Source organism: Pectinophora gossypiella, chromosome 19 (assembly GCF_024362695.1).
Source record: "Pectinophora gossypiella chromosome 19, ilPecGoss1.1, whole genome shotgun sequence".
Taxonomy (NCBI): Eukaryota; Metazoa; Arthropoda; class Insecta; order Lepidoptera; family Gelechiidae; genus Pectinophora; species Pectinophora gossypiella.
Window position 1 is genome coordinate 13,894,244 of NC_065422.1, and position 22,121 is coordinate 13,916,364.

Here is a 22,121-nt window from a genome sequence, read left to right on the forward strand (position 1 = left end):
AAGTTTAAAAGTATGTACGTAGTTACATACTTATTCATTTAACCTTTGGCTCGTACGATGCAATCTAGCTCTTCACTGATTGATTACAATGACAGAAGTAACGTTTTAACATTTCTGATGTATCTAATATTTTTACGTAATTAATCATATACATACGCATTATTTAATTATACTATCTTTTCTGTACCGTACGTCAGTTAGAAAACGCGCAACGTATCCTAGTGGAAAAAAATAGCAAAAAGTTTTGAAAAATTAATAAATATAATTACTCACAGGCGTTATTACAACACATTTTGAGCCTTTGTTTTGAGCACGTTTTGACGACTTAGGTAGTTGTACACATGCACGGTATATTATATGTATATAACGTACAATACGTACGTACAGTGGGTACTTAAAATTGGACGAAAAAAAGAGATGTTAATGTTTTATGGTTCCAGGTAAAAAAAAAACTGTTTTCTATGTTTGTGCGATATTTAGATTGCCTCCAAAACTCTTAAGAATAGTTAAAAAGAGGAAAGGTGGAAATCCTTGCTGGAGATATTATCTTCATTTTATTGCATGATATTTATATTATTAACCGGCAAATTTAATATTTTGGAAAAAAGTTTACAGGTATAGGTCTACCAGAATCTGATGGCATAAAAAAAGTAAAAAAAAATATTGATTTTTCCTATGGTAATGTTAAACTGTCTCCTGTCAAGTCAAAGTACATGTTTTGTCAACAATACTGAGATTTTCCAAAGATTCCTTGAAATTATTCTAAATTTCGTAAGAATATCGAAAAAACTACTTCGATCACAAACAAGAAAGATTGTTTACATTGTTTATTGTAAAATTAGTGAAGAAGGAGTCGGGGATCAACCGCAATCTTCGATTTTAAATCGCGTCCAAAGTTGACCGATAAGTAGGACTAACTAGTCTTAATACTTTGTGTGAACACTTTCATACTAATGCATACGTTCTACCGGACAGGACCGGCCCTACGTCTGTACGCTTCCTCAAATTTATAACATTAGGATAAACAGTAGCACAAAACCGTTGTATAAGAAGTACTTTATAAATGTCAATGTCCGTCAATAGGTAATTTTTTTTTTGTTTTGGTTTTCCCCGAAGGGTAAGGCAAAGGGAACTATGCCCATACAGCCATGTCTTACGTATTTTTTTTCTTGATGATTAATGAAATGATGATGATGGTGATGAATGATGATGATGAAACCTAAGCCCCCACCCTCGGAGTAGACTCCTACTCCGAACCCCAAACGAATTAACTCAAAAGTCCGCATAACTTTTGAGTTATGAAGCGGCTTCCCGGCACGAAGCGAAAATAGGCAGATACACTTTGTTTATTGAATACTCCAATATAATAACACTCGCGAATGTCTTCTGACTAACTTAATGCGATCATTAACCACAAAACACCACTTCGTATTAATTATTTAGATTACTCAATGAAGAAAGCAACTGTCCCGTTCCCGTTTCCCGCCGAAAAGCCCGTCAATAGGTAAAAAATAAAAAGTATCAAGACGTTTTCATCCAATTACCCGAGTGTTGCTTACTATAGAAATTTTATTACCCTATTTGCCATCAGATTCTGGTACACCTATAGTAATAAAATAGGGAACAATGGACATAGATCAGAAAAATACTTCACATGAGGCTGTATGGATAAAAGGTGCTTGCCATTTCTTTGTGTAGAGGAATTAAAAAACATATTGTCACTGTCAATGGTGTCAGTGTCAGCTGTAAAACGGCAAACAAAAACACCGCCAAAGCATGGCAATAGTTTTCTTTGTACCTATAAAATAAATTAAATTTCTACATTTTCTACATCACAACATTCTACAAGATGTTTGCCAAGCCATATAAGTTGAAATCTACTAATACATTGAAGAATTCGGAGAAGTATGACGTGTTTAGTTATAACCTTACTTCAGTTTGATTCCAGTTTGAATAAAGTGGTTGTTTTTATTGTTTTGTAGGAAGCATTTGGCCCAGCGCATTCAGGATGAGTTTCCCGCGGCAACAGAGGCGAAAGTGAAGGAGCTAGTGCCTGTGAAGTCCAGCACGAACTGTCTGAAGTTAGTGCTGCATTCAGGTTTGTTTGACGGATTTCCTCATTTACACGGCTACTGTTTTCCTTTCCGCCTGCCTAGGATGTTTAGAAATGTTCAACGATTTTTTTAAGTGTATCCCTGTCTTTTGCAAAGTACTTTAATTAGCTTAGTCTTATAAACCTACAACCTAAATTTGCCAAAACATAATTTGCAGTCACTTTTATACTATCTCAGGTTATTGGGTGATGAGGCTTTAAATATATTTCTAGATGCATTAATTTTATTAACAAAATATTATTTATTTATGTCAGGTAACAATAAAATAATAATAAATAAAAATAAGTTTATTTCTCATTCACAATTACAGTAAAAACTTAACATAGTACTACTCACAGTGAAGCCTACCTACTATTTAATGTGATTCCATAATATCAACTTGCAGGAGAGATCGTGGCAGTGTATGCAGTGGACAATGTTCCGGTGATGATCGAGCTGGAGACGGGGCTGGTGCCAACAGTGTGTGCACTGTGGAAGGTGCCTGACCTCGTTCCCACTATCACCATACACACACCTGTGTTGGGGAAGGTAATACTTACTTTTTTATAGATTTGTTTAAAAATAATATTTATGAACAAGTTTATCTTTAGCACAGTATAGGTACCTACTATTTGTTCTTTGCCAGACTTTGATTTCCAGATGCAATAGTTAAAATTGGATATTGGAACTTGTAACCACCTTGTATAGTAGGAACACTTTAAAATAATTTCTTTGATAGGTCATATTATTGATGTGTTATGAAAACATTTTTGACTTAAGTTTGAGTAAAATACATGCAAGCATATAATTTTATTATATTATGTCTTGTGATTCTAGCATGGTATGGTATGTGAGATAGCTGTCCAAATAAACCATTATTCTTGATATGTCTCTATCACACATCTCTCTTTCTGTTTTGTTGTGATTCACACCATGCTAGAACACAATTTGTATGGGGTTTATTTTTACTTTCCATAAAGATAATCTAGATGAGTTGTTAGTGGATTCAGTTTTCCACATGTAGACACTAAGATAGTCTAACATGTGTGATCGATAATTTTATTCATTTAGATACTAGGCGGCGCCCCGCTGTACCTGCCAGGCGTTGTGATTCCGGCGCAGGGCGTGGGATTCCCTATGTTCGGCCGCGGCGCCATCTTGGCCGCGTGTACGGTCGACAACATGGCCGCCGGTGTCGTCGGCCGCGCTGCTATTGGCAGTGCTGACATGCTGTTGCGGGCTGCGTATGTGGATTACATATTTGTTTTTTATTTATTGTAGTTTTCGGTTGACCATAATATCACTTATTGATTGCACGTCGTGGCCTAAAGTAGGACATCCTTACTTAGCAAAAGCCTATTCACCTTGCCTTGAAAATTTCAGTTGAAATATTTTTTTAAATGGTTAGTGTAGTTTAAAAACTTCACCTCTTTATAATATTAATGTAGATTTAAAATCCAAAAGCGTAATTTAAAACGGAGACTAAAAGATTAACTAGGTTTAAAACACAATATACTTCGTGGTGCAGACCATAATTTTTTCCCTTGTTTATTTTTTGTTTTCATTTTGTAATAACACTGATATTGTTTTAATTTCAGTGGTGTTTGCCTGGAGACTATCCATGTGTTTGGGGATCAGCTCTGCAAGGATATCAAGTTCTGTAAGTTAGAGCGGCCGACACTGGGGCCCGTGTCGTATGCGGCCGCTGATGATGCGGAGGGGCTGGCTGACAGTGTGAGTGAGGTGAGAGCTTGATGGGGTGCGTGTACAATGGATATTGGTGTTTAGAAAACTGTAGTCCATTAGCAACACAACATATCCAGGCGATGGATCGATCGCAAGTGAATGCATGTTGGCAAAACTAATAACAAAAAAGAAAATTATAGTGAACGTGAACGAATTACGACGGTTATCAATTCAAATTCTATGTTGAAACCTATATCAATCAATTTTAATTGTTATCTTGTTTAAATAGATATGTGAAGGGTAATTAATAATGACTCTGACATGAATAAGCTATACTGCCGAACATAGAACCTTCTTTATTTCTGTTGGGGATGCCGGGATATTTCTTCTTCGTGTTTCTCATTAAAACTCGATATTACTTATTGTTCTTTTATTTATTATAATACTTCTTCATCAAAAATCTTACAACCACGTTCTATAATATTTTTCCAGAGAGAGAGCTAAACCAAAGACAATCACTTTTTTTATATTATAGAAGTAAAGCGCCATAAAGTATAGCCTATATAATTTAAAGGTTTTGGATGAGTGGACATTGGTCTCAACAATTTCGTAGTCTGTTAAATAAATAGACATATGAATAAAACTTCTTGAAATGTTATTTACAGTTACGCATCCAGCCCCCTCCCGTGAAGGAGGAGTGGCCGTCCCTGGGACCGCGCCCCCGCCCCGCTGCGGCCCCCGCCCCCGCAGCGACCCCCGCCCCCGCCGCGGCCCCCACGCCCGCCCCGCCTCAGCCCCCGCCTGCACACGCGCCGCGCCTCATCACCGAGGACTCCGCTCCTGCTGATGACAATGATACGCTCAATGATAGTCTTAATTCAGGTATTGCCCTGAGACTGATCCACTGTCCTTAACTAAAGTACTCCGCTTATTCATACCGAGTTACGAATCTAATTGAATCGCAAACGCTTTTTTTATATGCCTGACATGATAATCGTTGTGTATGTTTCACTCATATTATAGTATCAGGTCACGACTATATCCTAATTGGGGTAGTCAGAGTTACATCCATCGCAAGATGAACTAAGTAGCCTAGTACACCTCACAGAGCTTTCTATCTGTTTGTATATTACTCACACTTCAGCAAAAAAAGATTACTCAAGGTCTAATATGCCTGATTTCCAGAGAGTCTAGAAGAGGAGGAGTCCAGTATCCCCGAGGACATGGACGGGCTGCTGCGCTGGTGCCTGCTGTGCTTCCTGCGGCTGCACGGCAAGAACATGGAGCTGCCGCTGAAGACCAACCTGCTGTACAGGTCGGAGCGAGCGCCCGCCCACGCCGCTGACGTATAACCCGAACGAATCAAATAAACACAAATCGTCGCGTTATACAACCACGTAAGCGCATTTGTAAAATCACATTCGAATGTCATTATTGCTAACAAAACCACGAATTGATCCAAATTAGAACAAGTTAAAGTTTGTGGTCTAATTTTTTCCCGGAGTAAAATTAATAATTGCAAGAAATCTATTTTTGTTGAGGAAAATCATATCAGAATATTATTTTTCAAAAATGCGCTTATGTGGTTTGCACTATAAGGTGATTCCTTTTTGACATGACTTATTGTAGGTTGGCCGCATACGGCGTTAACTACTTGGCCGGACAAACAACTATAAGGTGACGAAATGTGTCTTGGTTCGCGCGTGTTATTCGTTAGCCAGTGTCGGAATAGGCCAGCTAAGTTGTAAAGGAACATTTACTGATATTATTAATAATTAGGCTTCGGTAAGCATAAGTATAGGGATTTACTAGGTAAGCGTAAATCACCTTAGACCGTTTCACTATAAATTGCTAAGTTTGTGCTAGACCGTTCAGTCTAAGACAAACAAAAAATAACTTACAGGTCATCATCAATTTAAGAACTACGCTCTTGTGCAGCATTTTCCATGCTACTTTTTTAGGGAAAAATAACTAACTTTACAGGTATCAGGTATAATTAATTTAAAAATGATACTTTCACTGACTGAACTAAGCTGCATTAAGGATAATGTATTTATTGATTTTGTGTTTATTCCAGGAACCACTTGTCCCCGCTGTGCGCTCCCGACAGGACGCTCGACGTGAAGAAGTCTTCCTACAAGAAGATGAGCAAATTTCTAGATGCCATGCAGAGGGTAATGTGAATGTCTAAATAGGGTATTTGACTGGGTCAAAGATGAATTATAAATGCTAATCTAGAAATATAAGCCAGTCTAAAATGATCAAAAATCAATCTCATTTTACTTTTCGACATGTTTTCGAATTTTATTTATGAATTAACTAACAATGAGTAGGCCTTGAGGAGCTCGGTGGCGCAGCGGTTAACGCGCTCGGTCTGCGATTGTTGAAGTAAAGCAACTTTCGCAAAGGCCGGTCACTGGATGGGTGACCACAAAAGAAAAAAAAAGTTTTCATCTCGAGCTCCCCCGTGCTTCGGAAGGCACGTTAAGCCGTTGGTCCCGGCTGCATTAGCAGTCTTTAATAACCATCAATCCGCACTGGGCCCGCGTGATTGTTTAAGGCCCGATCTCCCTACCCATCCATAGGGAAGGCCCGTGCCCCAGCAGTGGGGACGTTAATGGGCTGATGATGATGAGTATGCCTACCCCTTAGGGGATACAGGCGTGATGTTATCTTATGCTTATCTTGCCCTCCAACATTTTTCATATTAGTTTCTTTAATGTTTGGTGACGGGCATGTTATGTTCAAGGAAGGCCTGCTAGAGGTGAAAGAGATAGAGAAGGGCGTGGACGCCGTCACGCGCGTGAACCTGCAGCACCCCGCCGTGCGGGCCACGCGCGTGCCCGCGGGGCTGCGGGCGGCGGCGGGGGCGGGGGCGGGGCGCGAGGCCCAGCCCGCGGGGTACGCGCCGCCCGCCGTCAGGGAGATGCTCTGTGTCACCGCCGCCGTCAGCGAGCTCTTCCATCCGGTCAAGTGAGTTGATTATTACTAGATATAATCACGCCTATTTCCCGTTGGTCTGGGTAAATACCACGAAATTCCATTTCTTCGCTGTAATGCGGGGCGTCCCGGATTACATTTGAAAAATTCCTTATCTCAACGGCTAATTAAATTTCGAAGCATGCAAGAGGCGGCCTTGATACACGGGCAAAAACTACTGCTATTATTTGTATAACGTCATCCGACACCTCACAATAACGCTCGACACATGTTCCAGGAAGGGCACGGCGCTGACCCCGGGCGAGGTGCGCACCGTGCTCACCGAGCACGTGAAGGCCCGCCAGCTCACCGCGCAACAGAAGGGCGCCGTCACGCTCGACGCCACCCTCGCTAAGATCGTCAACAAGCAGGAACAGGTAAAATACATAAACGTTCATCATTGCTTAAAGGGGTAAGCAGAGCCACAAGTAGTGAAAAAACAACTTGCAACGACTTTTGATATGTCTATCTGGTGATAGGTGAACAGCCCATCTCAATGGTCAAACATGTTAGGATAGGACATAACTCCTCTGTCGGATTTTACATTTTCGAAGAGAATAAGCTGAATGCGTTCTTGATTTTTTTATTTTATATATTGCAGCATAACCTAACATAAACTCAACTACACCCCAATGGAGTAGTTAGAAGTACATCCCTGGCAAAATGAACTAACTACCAACACCTCGCCGACCTTTCTAATAGGTGATGAGCCGTATCAGCATATAATGTTATAATGGTGGAGCCAACTGTGTTAGTAAAAACTGTATTTAAAATAAATTAATAATTGGTTGATAAAAGTCGAGTACCAAGGTTCGAACCGGTGCTCCCCATTTGAGAAGCAAACCGATGAACCACAGGACCACAGTTACAGTATATTAGTGTAGGTATTACAGATAATACAAATATTGTTATCCAGGAGGTAATGAAGTGGGATGCGCTGATATCAGGCGTCCAGTCCCGTATGACCCCCGCCACGGAGATGCGGTTCCAAGACGGAGAGGTCAAGCTGAGCAAGTCGCGCCTCGAGCCCATCACCATGCAGGTTGCCATGCGCAGCGGGAACAAGAAGGTAACAAACTATTCGGTAGGGCTTTCCCAATACCAAACATCTCCCCTGAGAGGTTAAAAGCGCCGAACCAATTCATCTAAAAAGCAATATTGCAATTTGACATTTACGCATATAAGTATGTGCGCAATGCCACGCTTTTGGCGGTGTATATCAAAAAGCAATAAAGATGAATTGCTTCAATAGATCCTACTTATCTGAAGGCGCTGTATAATATAACGCTGTCTTCGTTTAACCTGCTAATTTCATGGACTTGAAACATATGCAATTTTTATCTTTGTTTTCGGGTATAATGATGACCCTCGATTTATTACATTATACCCAAGCACAACACGCTTTCCAAACGTTATTATTCTGATCAAAGTAAAAAAAAAACAATATAATAATAAATTCTAAAATAATTACGTACCCAAGCAATGAGAAAATGGGTAATTATCACGTGTAACTTACAGTATATTTATACAGCGCTATCATTTCTTAGTCCCTAATTACAATCACCATACTGAATTACTGAGACACGATGTTCCCCGGCAGGTGACGCTAGTATCGAACCTGGAGGCGTATGGGTTCAGCCTGCCCGCGCTGAGCACCGCGTGCCAGCACGGCGTGGGCGCGGCCTGCGGCGTCACGCGCTCGCCCGGGGCGAAGGCCGACCAGCTCATGCTGCAGGGAGACCAGGCACGTAATACATACATACATAACATCACGTCTATTTCCTGTTGGGTTAGGACAGAGAGACAGAGACCATGGAACTCCACTTACTACGATCCTGACACGCCACTTTCGCTTCATGCATACTTGCTAAAAATTATACACACCTGTTAGTTAAGAACAGGGCAGGTTTAAAAGTATTTATTGGCCATATTGAATTAAAATTGATTTAATTAAACCGAAACTGAACAATTTGTGTGCTGTGTGTATAATCAGCTTAAATATAGTAAATAAACCTATTGATAACTAAAAAAATCAAATATTATAAATAATGAGTGTAATATTTGTATTTTTCAGACTCACTTTGTGGCCAAGCTACTTATAGAGAAGTATGGCCTGCCCAAGAAGTATGTTGACGGTGCCGACAAGGCTCTGAACAAGAAGAAATAGTGTGTAGCACCATAGTGTATATCAATGTACATAAACTGTGCTATAAGATGTCCTACCCTGTGACCATTGTTAATCAGAACTCATGTGTTAAGTGATAATTAAAACTTGTTGAGATTGAGGTTTTACATTTTATTGATCTCTTACCTAACTTCTAGTACATAGCTGTAAGTCACAATTATAATATTGCTTCTAAAGATAAAAAATAAAGTTCTATTCTATTTTAATAGTATTCTTAGATAACTATAGTATGGCAACGACAATAACTACAATAGCCAAGTATCACACGCAATTATGATTAAAATATAAAACTATGCTCTAAAACTCGATTTCTTGATAAGGAAGACTACAATTGTATACATTGCAACTGCTTTTTATACAAATATAAGATCATAAATCCAAATATTTCATCATATTTTATACATGTCTATAAATATATCTTTTATAATATAATTTCCATGGTAAAGGAACATCTACACTAAGGGTCAGGGTGGGTTGTGTCCGTTTCAATCTTATGTACAAAATAATTGTGAGATAACTTCATTCAGAGTAGTACAAAAAAAATAGTCACACACTCTAGAAGCTATTCACATATTAAAATATGCTAAAATATAAAATTTGTATCCAATTACTTTAAGAATTCCTATTTAATTAGGAACAACTGATAATGGAAGCTTATCAAATCTATTCTAATGTATTTATACATCTAGTTGCACTAATACTAAGAACTTAAGAATATGTAAATGACTAATTTAAACCACAACCAATATAAAAAACTAAGCAATTATTTTATTTCTTTTATCATTATATATTGAATTCTAAATTGGCAAATAAACATCATCATAAAAAAATTTTGAAATGCAGTTTTAAAAGAGATCAATTTATCATCATAAATTTAAATTTTTGTAGAAGTCATGAATTTAAATGGAGTTTTAAAGGGAAGCAATGATTTTCTCTTCGACTTCTTTACCTCGGAGTCTGGCGGCGCGGCCGGCGTCGGCGCCAGGGACTGCCGCACGCTAGACCGCGTCCGCTCCGCCACGCACTCGCCGCCGCCGCCCCGTCTGCCCATGTCAGACTGCACACTCCACAGGCTTTGCTCAGATGACACTGAACCCTTGGAGGTCAAGCTGGCTTTTGATGGAGTCTTCCTTAACGTCACATTCTTATTAGTGATGTCAGTAAATATCTGCTTTGAGAGCTTAGCCTGTTTGGAGGGAGACGACTGCCCACATTGCTGCATTGCTGCCCTCTTTTCTGATGTCAACTTTTCCAAGTCCAAGTATTTAAATTTGTTGATGTCTTTGAACGCCTTCTGCTCCTGCCGCGGCACCTGGTAGCCCTCGCCGTCGACGCTCTCCAGATCGTAGAATGTTAGAGTCACACTCTCATCACTCTCTACAAAGGGGTTGGCTGATGTGAAGTGAACTTTCTGTGACGATATATCAGGGAAGATGTTGCGTCGCGGCATATTCTCCTTGGTGAATCTGGTAGCTGTCACAATCATACTGCCATCTCCGGGGTCAGCTGACAAGGAGCTGTCCAGGTCTTCATATCCATAGCTCTTCCTGCGACTCCTGGTGCGCACGGAGCCGGAGCGGCGGCGGCGTCGTCGCGCCCACGCGCCGCCCTTGTCCACCTGAGTGATCTCTGGAGGCAGGGTGATGCCATTGCTGTCACCATTATATGGACCCTCGATAGACTCATTGAGTGGTATGATTTTAGTTGCTGGGCTGTTCACAATTTCCTTAGAAAGGAGTTCTCTTTCCCTTTTATTAAGTGACTCCTCCCTTTGTCTGAGAGCAATGAGTCTTGACATCCATTGCTGGCTCAAAGTATCCTCGGACACCTGACGAGGTTTGTATGTCTCTATAGTTCCACTGAAGGGCTTCCTGCATCGAGGAACAAATCCAGGCAGCTCCAGTGCCAATGCAGCCAGTGTAGGGGACAGAGAGCCTCTAGTCGAGTTTGACTCCTCAATTTCCTTCCTTTTCGGACTGATATTGGAGTAAATAGGACTGTCTAGAATGCTCAAATGTGTCCTGGGAGCGGGCTCCACTGCTCTGCACAACTCCACTGCCTTTTCAGAGTCACATTTATTAACTTTTGAGAAGTGAGGTGAACTGTGTATAGACAAAAGAATCTCACTTAAATGTTTAGGTCCTGCCAGGGTGTCTATGTTGGCGAGCACAGTCGGGTGGTAGAGAACGACGTCGGGGCGCAGGGCGTCGCTGCGGTCGTCGGTGAGGAAGGTGACGACGTCGCGCAGGTCGTCGCTGTAGTGGAACTCCTTGATCTTGTCATCGCAGGCATTGCGGCGGTAGCACAGCGCGTGCAGCACGGCGCCCGCCTGCCGCAGCAGCCCGACGGCCGGCGCCGCGCCCAGCTCGAAGCAGTTCACTCGCAGCTCACAACCTTCGCTCACAAATATGGACGCAGGGGTTATACATCTCCGCAGCACGACAATGTTCAGCGTCTCTACAGCCTTGCAGACGCGCGCCAGTTCCAGCAGCAGGTGCCAGGCGAAGCTCTCAGCGATGTACTTGTCGGTGGCGGCGCACACCTCGAACAATTGCTCGAGGCTGCGCCAACAGTTATACTCGAGCACAAAGTATAACGTCCTCGACGGGCCGTGCAGAATAGTATCGTAATAACGCAATACGTTCACAAACTGCGCCTTGCTTATTGTTCGCACTTCGTTGACGACGTTTTGTATTTGTTCGTCCGAGTACGCGGAGCAGTCGAACGCCCGCCACGCGAATATGTTATTGGTGACCTTGTGTCTAACTTTATAGAATGTACCACCGCACAAAACGTCTAAAACTTGATAATCTTTCAATTTTCCTGACATCTTTATGTTTTTATCAAATAATTTATTTTTTACATTTTGTAACCGAAACAAAGCAGCCGAACTTTTGAATCTAAACGACCGTTATTACTTTAGTGATGCTCAAATGTTCGACAAAAAATATTTATCGAGCGTAACGGTTTTCTTATAGATGTTTTGTACAGAAGTTATCGATAAACTTAATTTATAACATGATTTTTTATACATTTTTATAAGATTTTTTTTAATTAACATTAGCGTTTACGTAGCAGGTGAGCACTTTATAAGAAAAAAATAACTCAATATTTTTTTAACCAGTGGTTTCGTTCCTTATATACTCATATCTATTTCTTTCTTTGTATAATTAAATAAATAATAATCTTAATTATACTCTTTTTCAGTTCATGCTATGTCTCTATTGAGGGGGTGTGGGGATAGTGGGTGAGCGGCGGCGGATGCCGGCCGAAAGGCTTAAGTCGTAGACGGCTTAAAGAATGTACGAAGATCAGTGGCGGCCCTACCAGGAAAATTAATAATTAGGTAGTGGCGCACCTCAAAATACAGTTTTTTTTCAATTAGTTTACGGCCACCGAATATACCTAATTCAATCATTTAAAAATATCTTTTACGACCACCCATTAAATTTATGAGTTTTTTATGGCCGCTAAGAGATCTATTTGACAGGGCAGGTGTGTCCAATCCAGTTACTCTAGATCCGGGGTTGCCAGCATTACCACAGCGGGGTTGGTCTTGTTTGATTTTGGCACACCCCTCCCCCCTAAAATGGCGCCAGGTGCGATCGCACCACCCTAGAACCGCCACTGATGAAAATGACAGCTCTTAGGAAACGATCCTGGTTTCATAATGATCACAAATAGCAGGAGGTAGCTGTGCTAACTTGCCGAGAAGGTAAAGATGCAGCTATTTTATTTGAAGTTGCTATCTATTTCGTTTAACTTATTGGATTTGCAGTAATGAATTACGTTTTCACGGGTATTAGCGCGTAAATTCAACACTTATGTGCTTATGACCGTCAAAATACTTACGTTTAAATTCATATAAGCTGTAAGCTTTTCGATTTTAACAATAAGTAAAAATAATAATTAATTTTATCGATATTAAAAAGTATGAACAACACTATTTATTCGTTCAGAAAATGGATAAACGTCATGCGCCTTTCGTTCAGAATTAAACTAATAATACCATTGTAAAAAATATTCAATCAAATAAATAATATTATATATAGAGCAACACAGGCGGCGCGCGGTAAAATATAAATCTATTGAACAATAAAACTTTGGTTGGAGCGACTTTTTTCATACAATAAAATATTCTTCTTTTGTTAAATAATATAATCATTTAATTTGCATGTAGAAATCATTGTTGTATAATGAGGGACTTTCCAGGCTACGTTCCTCAAAATAAAATATAGATGGCGCTGTACAGATTTACATACATACATAAACTCACGCCTATTTCCCACTAGGGTAAGCAGAGACCAGGTTTGGCCACGTTTAACCTTCTAATATTGTAACAAGCATATATTATACTTTTATCTTTGTTTTTGGGTATAACTGATGTGATGACCCTTTTAATAGTGACAGTCAAAGGGAAGGGTGCTGGATAGGAAAGTGTAAGGAATGGAATAAACATCAAACAGCAGGTAAAAGTTGAATATTTTATTAGTGAGTATAAGCGTGACGCGGCACAGCTGACTAGCGGGTTCCGAACATATCACATGACCCTCTCCTGCGCACTGTACAAGTGTAACACTACGTACAGCCAACCAAGTACAGTCCATACAGTATACGCCTACGTACATCACACACGTAAGCTTTATACATACAAAACAATAATAGACAAAAATTCTAAGACTAAAACAGTAATGACATGATTTTTTTATCCCTTCTTTGTTACATACTAATCATTCAATTTCTTGACAATCTAGACCAAAATATTCAAAATTAGACCATGATTTAATAAAAAATATTGTGCGGAAGTTAGCGACCTAACTACACTATCACTAAAATATTTAAATAATTACATAGATAGGATAACTATTTACAGTATTTGTATACATTAACCATTGACTAGAAACCATGTCTAGAGATATAATAACGAATCCACTACCAAATTTACAAGTAAAGGAACATGATCACGTTACGGAGATAATATCATGACGCCTGGAATGGACAGTTGCCATCTTTGGTAACACATTTGAACATAAATATAACTCGGCCGCAAGTATCGGCCCTACGAGGTGTCCCCCACACACTGCGGGTTACCACTACGCTACAAATTCGTTTCCCAGTAATGTTTGCGTGTTACAGTTAAATTTAAATACACGATCGTTAACTAGCTAATATCACGGGCTCCGTCGCGGCGGCCGCGGCGACGGAGCGCAAAAAATAAAATTCACAAAAAACAACAACGTTAAAATAAAATTATATAAAACAAACGACAACCTAAATGACACAATAAGCAAAATTCGGATAAAAATAACATTAGGTAATATTTCATAATACTTCGCTATCGATTTTGTATGCTATTCTCTAACCGACCCGGAGGCACTGACGTTCGGTTCCACATACTCCGCTCTCTGCGAGTACGTCCGGGTGTCAACACTGAGATCAATTTTATTTTACTGGAATTTGTGACTATTTATTCCTAACACGATCTGTCGTTTTGCGCCCGCGCACTTTTTTATTATCACTCTGTTGCGTTTCTACGGCGGGATACCGGCACGTCGCGTCGCAACACTTATTTTACTATTTTTATATTTATTTCTCGTTTATTATGTATAAGTATCGGAACGGACCGACACGTTATTTCTTCCGAGTTGTACGGACTCGGTGCCCGGCCAGCAGTGCAAATATACATCGAAGCGTCGAAGCGCGTTTGGCAATTTAAACGTTCGTATAAAAATATAGCGACACGACGACTAGCTAAACCTGGCGGTTGTATCGGCCACCCGGCGGGGCTCGCGCGGGCCACACGGCACGTGTCGCCCGCGGAGCCCCGTCCGGGCGGGCCCGTCCCCGCGCGGCCTACCTCACGCCGGCGGTGCCGAGGCGGTGCTGCGCCGTGGCGGGGCGCCGCACGGGGCGCCGCGCGGCCGCGGCCTCCACGTCCGCCTCCTTCTTCACTGGGGCCGCCGTGTCCGCCGGCTGCGGGTAGGGTCGTTTATGTTATACGTGTAGTTCACATCATATTGTTAACAAAGACATTGAAAGTGAAAGTAAAGTATACGCACGGGCCGCGCGCGGTGCGGCAGGCCGGGCCTGGTGGTGGGCGGCAGCGGCAGCGGCTGCAGGTCCAGCAGGTTCTCGGCGCGGTGCCGCGCGGGCCGCGCCGCGCCCGCCCCGCCGCACATGGGGCGCCGGCCCCCGCCCGCCACCGGCCGCTCCGTCAAGGGCTCCGCGCCGCTGTGCACGACATACCGAATGGGGTTATACATATTTCAATGGGCCATTGTCGCGACGTTATGTGCAGTGCAGCGCGTACCAGTGCGGCGGCATCTCCCAGGCGTCGGCGTCGTCGTTGTAGCGCAGCCGCAGCACGGCGGCGCGGCCGGCGTGCGGCACGAAGGAGTCTGCCAGCAGCAGCCGCCGCCGCAGCTCGGCGATGAGCGCGGCCTGCAGCGCCTCCTGCTCGCGCCGCTCCGCGTCGTGCGCCTCGCGCAGCTCCACCATCTCCTCGCGCAGGCTCGCGTACTTGCCCAGGCACTTCTTTAACCTGCAGCCGCACCCACGGACAAATTATATCTCACTTACACACATACATTACTACAAAAAGAAAGTTTATACGCCCCAGGCACCGATGATGAGCGGCAACGTTCGCTCGTGAAGTAAGTTATTTTAGAGTTTGTTTCGCGGTAAGAAAAAACACAATACAATACAAATACACTTTATTGCACCAAACTAAAAATAAATAATAAAACACGCGAGTGAAGCATTTTTCTCGTGCTCAATATATGATGTGCGTGAACGTTTGAACAAAATGTGAACAATTAAGCGCCCCATACGTATGGCAACGGCCTCCAAAGATTCTGATCTCACAATCCGGAGGTTCCAAAAACAAATCCCAGTGAGGTGAAGTATATCACAAATATCATTTTATGATCCTTAGTTTGGTTAAATTGTAAGCTGAGGTGATCAACCTGCAATAACTACGTATTATTTTTATTTAAAAAATGATCCGAGCTCGTTAAGCAATCGGTCCGGCTACTATTTATTCAATTAAGTACGTAGTCATTACATGAGCCATGTCAGGTGCGTACGGCTAAATTGTAACCATGCAAGAGAAAAAGAGAAGGAGTATGTGTCACCTCTGCGTCTTGTGGTCGACCTCCTGCTGCAGCGTGGTGAAGGTGCTGGTCACTATGGCGGTGGTCTCCTCCTCCAGCTCGATGCGCTGCTGCATCTCCACCTCGCGCTGCTTCCTCTCAGCTATCTCGGTCTGTCTCTGCTCCAACATCATCTGACTCTCGTTCAGGTTGTTGAGCAGCTCCTTCCCGCCGCCGCCGCCCTGCACGAGCCGCTCCTCCAGGGAGCGGATCTGGTGTTCCAGCTCTTCCGTTTTGACTTTTTCCTGTTCGATCGTTGATTCCGCTATTATGTGCTCGTTCTCTAAGCTCACCGTGTCGTCTTCAGCTGGAAGATGAAAGGTACGATTAATCGACAACATAACTTAGCATCACGACTGTGTCCCCAAAGGGGTAGACAGGGGTGTATAGTATACACAAGTCCCATTCCCATCCATGTAATGCGGTTAACCTATCGTTATTAACCAAGTACAAATCCTAAGGTACAAACCACGTGATACTCACCATATTCATGATCCAAACATCAATTCAAACTCATAAAGTCGAATTGAGTGGTTTAGATCACTAACCAGGATTCTAACTCGTGAAACTAAGATGTAAGTCACGCGATCTCCGAACAGAGCTATCACGGGTTAATTAATAATGTTGATAATTCGCAATAAGAAAAACTAAACATTGGAGAAACAATCGTATTGTGGATAACATACAGCGAAAGATGAAGTAATGACGAGATAATTGTCAATTTCATATACGCACTCCATAATTATATGAGTCAGTAAATGTGTTCTGTTTCTGTTTGACAATTTAATAGAGAATTCTTTTTGTCTCTATCAGCGAAGTTTGTTACTATAGCACATCACGGGCTCTCCATGCAATTATCTTCCGTACTGTAACACAAATGCAGCGTATGCCGCCTTACACCGTGCGTGTGAGCGAGACAGACAGTCTGCTGCGTGGCTCACCGTTGGGCGGCGCGGCGACGGCCGCGGGGCGCGGGCGGGGCGCGCGGCGCACGCGGCGCGCGGCCTCGAGCGCGCGGCGCTGCAGGATGAGCGCGCGCAGCCGCTCGATCTCAGCCTGGTACTCGCGCAGCTTGGCGTCCTTCGGGTCCTCGTTGCGGACCGGCTTGTTCTTTATGGCTGCAACGGACGCACGACACGTTAGCTCACGACACTTTGCCACTTAATCAGATTATATACTGTTTGCGAAACGCCAAAACGATACATTTCTATAGACTTTGTATGGAAATACTGAGGTATGACGTCACGAAAATGAATTCGATCACCTTAGACTGGTTCGTATCTCTAGATTAAAATTTTATAATTTTGTCTTTATAGCCTAATTATCCAGTCAACTACTAAGTTGCTCGCTTTGCGGGGAATATAGGTAAAATCACAGTGAAATTGTAACGTCAGTGTATGCCTTACCCTTGGCCCTGTGCGCGTACCGCAGCGTGGTGATGGTCTCGTCGTAGTTGTAGCAGGCGGGGCCGATGTTGGCGATCATGATGGTCTTGCTGTTGCCGCCCAGCGAGTCCTGCAGGATGCGCGTCAGCTTCGAGTCTCTGCGAATACAACAGTTACACAGTGAGTGCGTGTACGCGGTTGATGTCCTGTACCCTATGGAGTACATGTATGTGGGCACCTGTAGGGCACGTGTGGGCTGGCCTCCGCGAGCGCGGAGATGACGTTCCCGAGCGAGGACAGCGCCTGGTTGATGCGCGCCGCCTCGCGCAGCCGGTCGCCGCCCGCGCCCGTCTTGCGCTGGCGCTCGCTGCCCGCTAGGTCCACCAGGTTCAGCTTGCCTACCCTGCAATCAAAACAATATTCCATCAAAATATAAATAATACTTAGAAAATGAAGATGCTGCCGTAAGGCGCGCGTGCGCCACACACCGGCGACGCCGTGAGGAGTGCTGCAAAATCATCAACAGTTTTGACAACAATTTTGGTCCGCATCCGCTCTTGTTTATTTGTTGATCGGATCCAATTACAAAAGCTACTCGGTTTAAATACAAACACAGCTGTTAGGACCGAACGATATATACGTATACATACATGGCTATCTTTTTGCGTATTTCTTTATTTAATTTTGATTGAAGAGTCACGACTAATTCGGAGAAATATTTTAACAGGCATTGAAATAAGGCCTATCTTTAGCGTTGCAGGTTTACTTTTTGGGGCGAATCAAAAAATATTTGAAAATAAAAGTAGCACAAAAACAACATTACAGTATGTATTCAGTCAACATATTGCGCGGAAGAACGAAATAATAAAGTTACTGATATAATGTTGCCTCCTTTGTGAGCGTTATAATTCTAACCGTATTACTCATATCACAATATTAGTAAACTATCGCCTGTGTGTCATCACGTGCACGTTTGTTTGTGACAAAGGGAGCTGGGCTGATCCTCTGAGCCGGCCCTGAGTCACGCTCCCGGGGTAGCCGGGGTCACCGTCCTCCCTGGGTCAGGCTAGCTACCAAGGGGCGGAGCCATACATCCGCGATTGTATTAGCAGCTTCCTTCTTAAACGGTCACCCGCGGCGCATTTGCATTTACTCTCTATTTGTGTCGGGGGACGTTGTTTACTATAAACCACCTACATACAGAAAGTTGTACGTTTTGAAGTTGTGAAGAACTATTGCGCTTTGTCTTTTTCCCAACCGACAGTCATATGTTGTACTGTAAAAGGTATATAATTATTCGTAATACAATACAAAACACTCTTGCACTTAAAGGGCAATTGCAAAATGATAACAGAAGTAGGTGCAATCGGCAGCCTTTTTAATTTGATTCATGTTTGGATCATATACTTATAATTGATATCACGTGGTTTACACAGATTTTACGCTTAACGGAAATAGGCTCGTCCCATATTACATGGGACTTAAAACATAGCTAGCGATAAGAGGGTGTATTACTACACAGTTCTGCCTACCCCTTCAGGGATGCAGGCGTGATGCTATGTTGAATTTGTAGTAGTCTACATTTTGCAAGTAGACGGAGAATATGCGTGTCTATAAGTCGATCCGAATTTATTTTTCGTTGACATACTTTTCAATATTGACGTGCGCGACCCAAATAGAGTGGAACGATTTTAATTCGCTGTTATTTTATTGAACATTATCCTGTAAATATTAGAACCGCAACCGAATTCTCGCGAAGTTTCCTATATACGTACGTATATTTTGTACATAATTGTATAAAATACTATTATTACCCTTATGTGATATTGACGAAAGACTGTTTAGACGTGTTTAGATTCATTTTATTTCATCCTACTGTTACTTACTCGATCCAGTTGAGTACTAAGTACAAATTGTTTTATTAAAGCAATGTCTTTATCAACACTCGGCAAGAAAACAGTTACCCCGTAGTTACCTAGTACGTTAGTGATTGTTGTGCTAGTGACTAAGGGGAGATAAGGCACGTGCCTTGAATCAGGCGCCGGTTCCCTGAATACCCGCATGAAGTCACTACTCTGTGACTATTTGTTACTAATATAAATTAATCCTTAATATTCAACAACACATGACACAACACAGCATCACGCCTGTATCCCCGAAGGGGTAGGCAAAGGTGTTTAGTAATAAACCCAGTCCTTGCCAGTTATGTTTCCAGCTATGTTTATCTGTATCAATACTCAATAAATTTACTACTTCACTTACTTTTAATGTACTTTTTTTACTCACATTATTTACATTATACAATAAAAGGTATCATTACAGGATTAAAATAAAATTTATTTAATTGTAAATATTAATATAACAATACGTCACAAAAACAAACTTAAAAACTAGTCATTAAATAACCCGCCCCTCACTGTTCCCGGAGCAAAGGTGCCCACAACACTAGCCGCATTACCACGTTGAATGGCAATGGCCAGCCTTTGGACCAGGAACGAGCCGGAGCGGGAGTCAGCTGTTTTCTCCCTGAGCCTGAGACTTTTTTTACTTTCTTTCTTATTAGTCGCAGAAAATAACAAATTATATACTCATTATTACAATTTATATAAATGTAATTACTGAATTTAAGTGTACTGTATCATACAGTGCAGGTATATGCGTAGGAAAACGTATCTATGCTTACACTACCTTTCAGTATCGGCATTATATTTTATTCCTTTATATACGTAGTTAGTGGTTGACAACGATCAAGTGTTCCTTTTTATATTTTCTCTTAATTGCTAGTTCATAAATTGTTCTAAAGAACTATGAATGTCTGAGTGGGGTGACTATGAATTATAGAATAAGGGATGAATTTGAACGCCTCCTGTCCTCCTATAGAACTAGAAATCCAACCGTACCGTCTCTGTAGCCTACTCTGTTCTAGACGCATGAAATGATGGTTTTGCAAAGCATGCATGAAGTCTTTAATGAGAGTGGTGGAAGCGAAGGTGGAGTACCAGGATCGTACTATGTGGAATTCCGTGATTTATGTCTACCCCAACGGGAAATAAGCGTGATCTTATCTATGTATGTAGACGCGTAGCTTTACAACCGCTACCACATCGGCTGTAAATAACACCTGTGGCACATTACCCGGCTTCCGATTACACGCACGACAATACCGGAGCGAGCAATGAGCCGTACCGCGCATGCGCGGCGCTGTGCATTAGCCGACACACTACACCGGCACCAGCTGTTTGTACAGATAATTGACACTTGGCTCACTTCTAGGTGGTAATGAGATGGTCGAGGTGACGAGAGAAGAGGAAACCTGACAACAATGCATTACGGCTAACAGACTAAGCTGAACAATTAAGTACCTAAGGTAGGTTCAAGTGGTTTGCGTGACATTTCAGGAATTTATTTGCTATATTGGCATTCATGAAATACATCTCTGTCTCTTTCGGATGTGATCGTCCAGGACACCATATCAAGTGCCAGCAACATTTTAGTTATGCATCTGCTTATGTGCTAAGTATTTAATTAAATACTTGATTCGCTCACATAACATAAACAGCCTATACACATCCCACTGATGGGCACAGGCCTCCCCTCAATCAACCGGAGGGGGTATGGAGCATACTCCACCACGTTGTTCCACTGCGGGTTGGTGGAGGTGTTTGGGGTAGTAGCCCGGGACCAACGGCTTAGCGTGCCTTCCGAAGCAGTTTTTCGGACTATCAGGTGATTCAAGCCTGCAATGTCCTTACCAAACAAAGGACAGTCTCACAAAGTGATTTTCGACAATGTCCCCATCGGGAATCGTACCCGGACCTTCAAATCGTGAGCCCAACGCTCTAACCACTAGACCACGGAGGCTGATTCGCTCATTAGTTTAAAATGTATGTTAGTTGAGTATGTAATAATAAATAACGGGAATTCGTTTTCCGACAGGATAATTCTACTATTTGAATTACCTAATCAATTCGCATGATCATCATTGCAATGTAGCGATGTTTTTGTTGTTTTAATTCGGTTTGGGTAACAACACTGCCCGGCACGCGCGTCCGGTACTTACATGGTACAATGCTAGCGGCCTTGTCATTCACTCGATATTGCCAAACACAAGCACCAGCTAGCGAATACACTCACGGGGCGTTGTAGACTCAACAAGCACCTACATAGAATGGAGCTGACCTGAGTCCCCTTTTTGAAGATTCTGTTTAAAGGAGGATGAGACGCCATTACACCTGCTGTGCAGCTGTGAGGCTCTCATACACAGTAGAAGCCAAGCACTGGGGGGCCACATAATGGATCCCCAGGAGGCCATGGAGCTTCCTCCCAAAAAGACGCTCGATCTAACCGAAAGAATTGGTCTAGAGGAGGAGTTTTAAATATATGTAGGGATTTGGTCACAATAGATCTAACTAGGTCGCAGTGGCCATACGGGCTACATCGGTTCGAGCACTCTCTAATGCAAATAATAAATAAAATAGCGAATACACACTCAATGATACGCAGACGCAATAGTGCCCACAACTACTGCTTGGCGTGCATAATCTGATGGATACATACTACCTCCTACATGTACCTATTACTACACTACTATAATGTGGGTTGTAAAAATTTGCTACTAGGAAGTATTTCAGCTGGCGACCAG

At 42.4% G+C, this 22,121-nt stretch overlaps 3 protein-coding genes across 4 annotated transcripts in view; 1 reads left to right on the forward strand and 2 right to left on the reverse strand.

Annotated features, from left to right (window-relative positions):
- The first annotated feature begins 1,738 nt into the window (after positions 1–1,738).
- On the forward strand, positions 1,739–9,043 carry LOC126375746 (eukaryotic translation initiation factor 2D). Its single transcript, XM_050022851.1, has 13 exons — positions 1,739–1,905; positions 1,983–2,098; positions 2,500–2,642; positions 3,165–3,337; positions 3,692–3,836; positions 4,445–4,661; positions 4,965–5,094; positions 5,857–5,953; positions 6,529–6,752; positions 6,997–7,135; positions 7,675–7,827; positions 8,359–8,502; positions 8,833–9,043. Exons 1-13 carry the CDS (start codon positions 1,850–1,852, stop codon positions 8,923–8,925), a joined length of 1,830 nt encoding a protein of 609 aa, XP_049878808.1. The 5' UTR covers positions 1,739–1,849; the 3' UTR covers positions 8,926–9,043.
- Positions 9,040–11,904, reverse strand: LOC126375660 (uncharacterized). Its single transcript, XM_050022715.1, has one exon. The coding sequence runs from the start codon at positions 11,771–11,773 to the stop codon at positions 9,818–9,820; it is 1,956 nt and encodes a 651-aa protein (XP_049878672.1). The 5' UTR covers positions 11,774–11,904; the 3' UTR covers positions 9,040–9,817.
- Positions 11,905–13,413: 1,509 nt separating this feature from the next.
- The window catches only part of LOC126375656 (kinesin-like protein Klp68D), a 29,821-nt gene continuing 21,113 nt past the window's right edge, over positions 13,414–22,121 (reverse strand). For both annotated transcript variants that reach the window (XM_050022706.1, XM_050022705.1), the window contains 7 exons: positions 17,718–17,882; positions 17,501–17,637; positions 17,036–17,212; positions 16,077–16,401; positions 15,254–15,484; positions 15,003–15,174; positions 13,414–14,916 (listed from right to left, as the gene is read on the reverse strand). In XM_050022706.1, the coding sequence (XP_049878663.1) occupies positions 14,797–14,916; positions 15,003–15,174; positions 15,254–15,484; positions 16,077–16,401; positions 17,036–17,212; positions 17,501–17,637; positions 17,718–17,882 (1,327 nt within the window). In that variant the 3' untranslated portion in view covers positions 13,414–14,796. The remainder of the gene's footprint in view (positions 14,917–15,002; positions 15,175–15,253; positions 15,485–16,076; positions 16,402–17,035; positions 17,213–17,500; positions 17,638–17,717; positions 17,883–22,121) is intronic.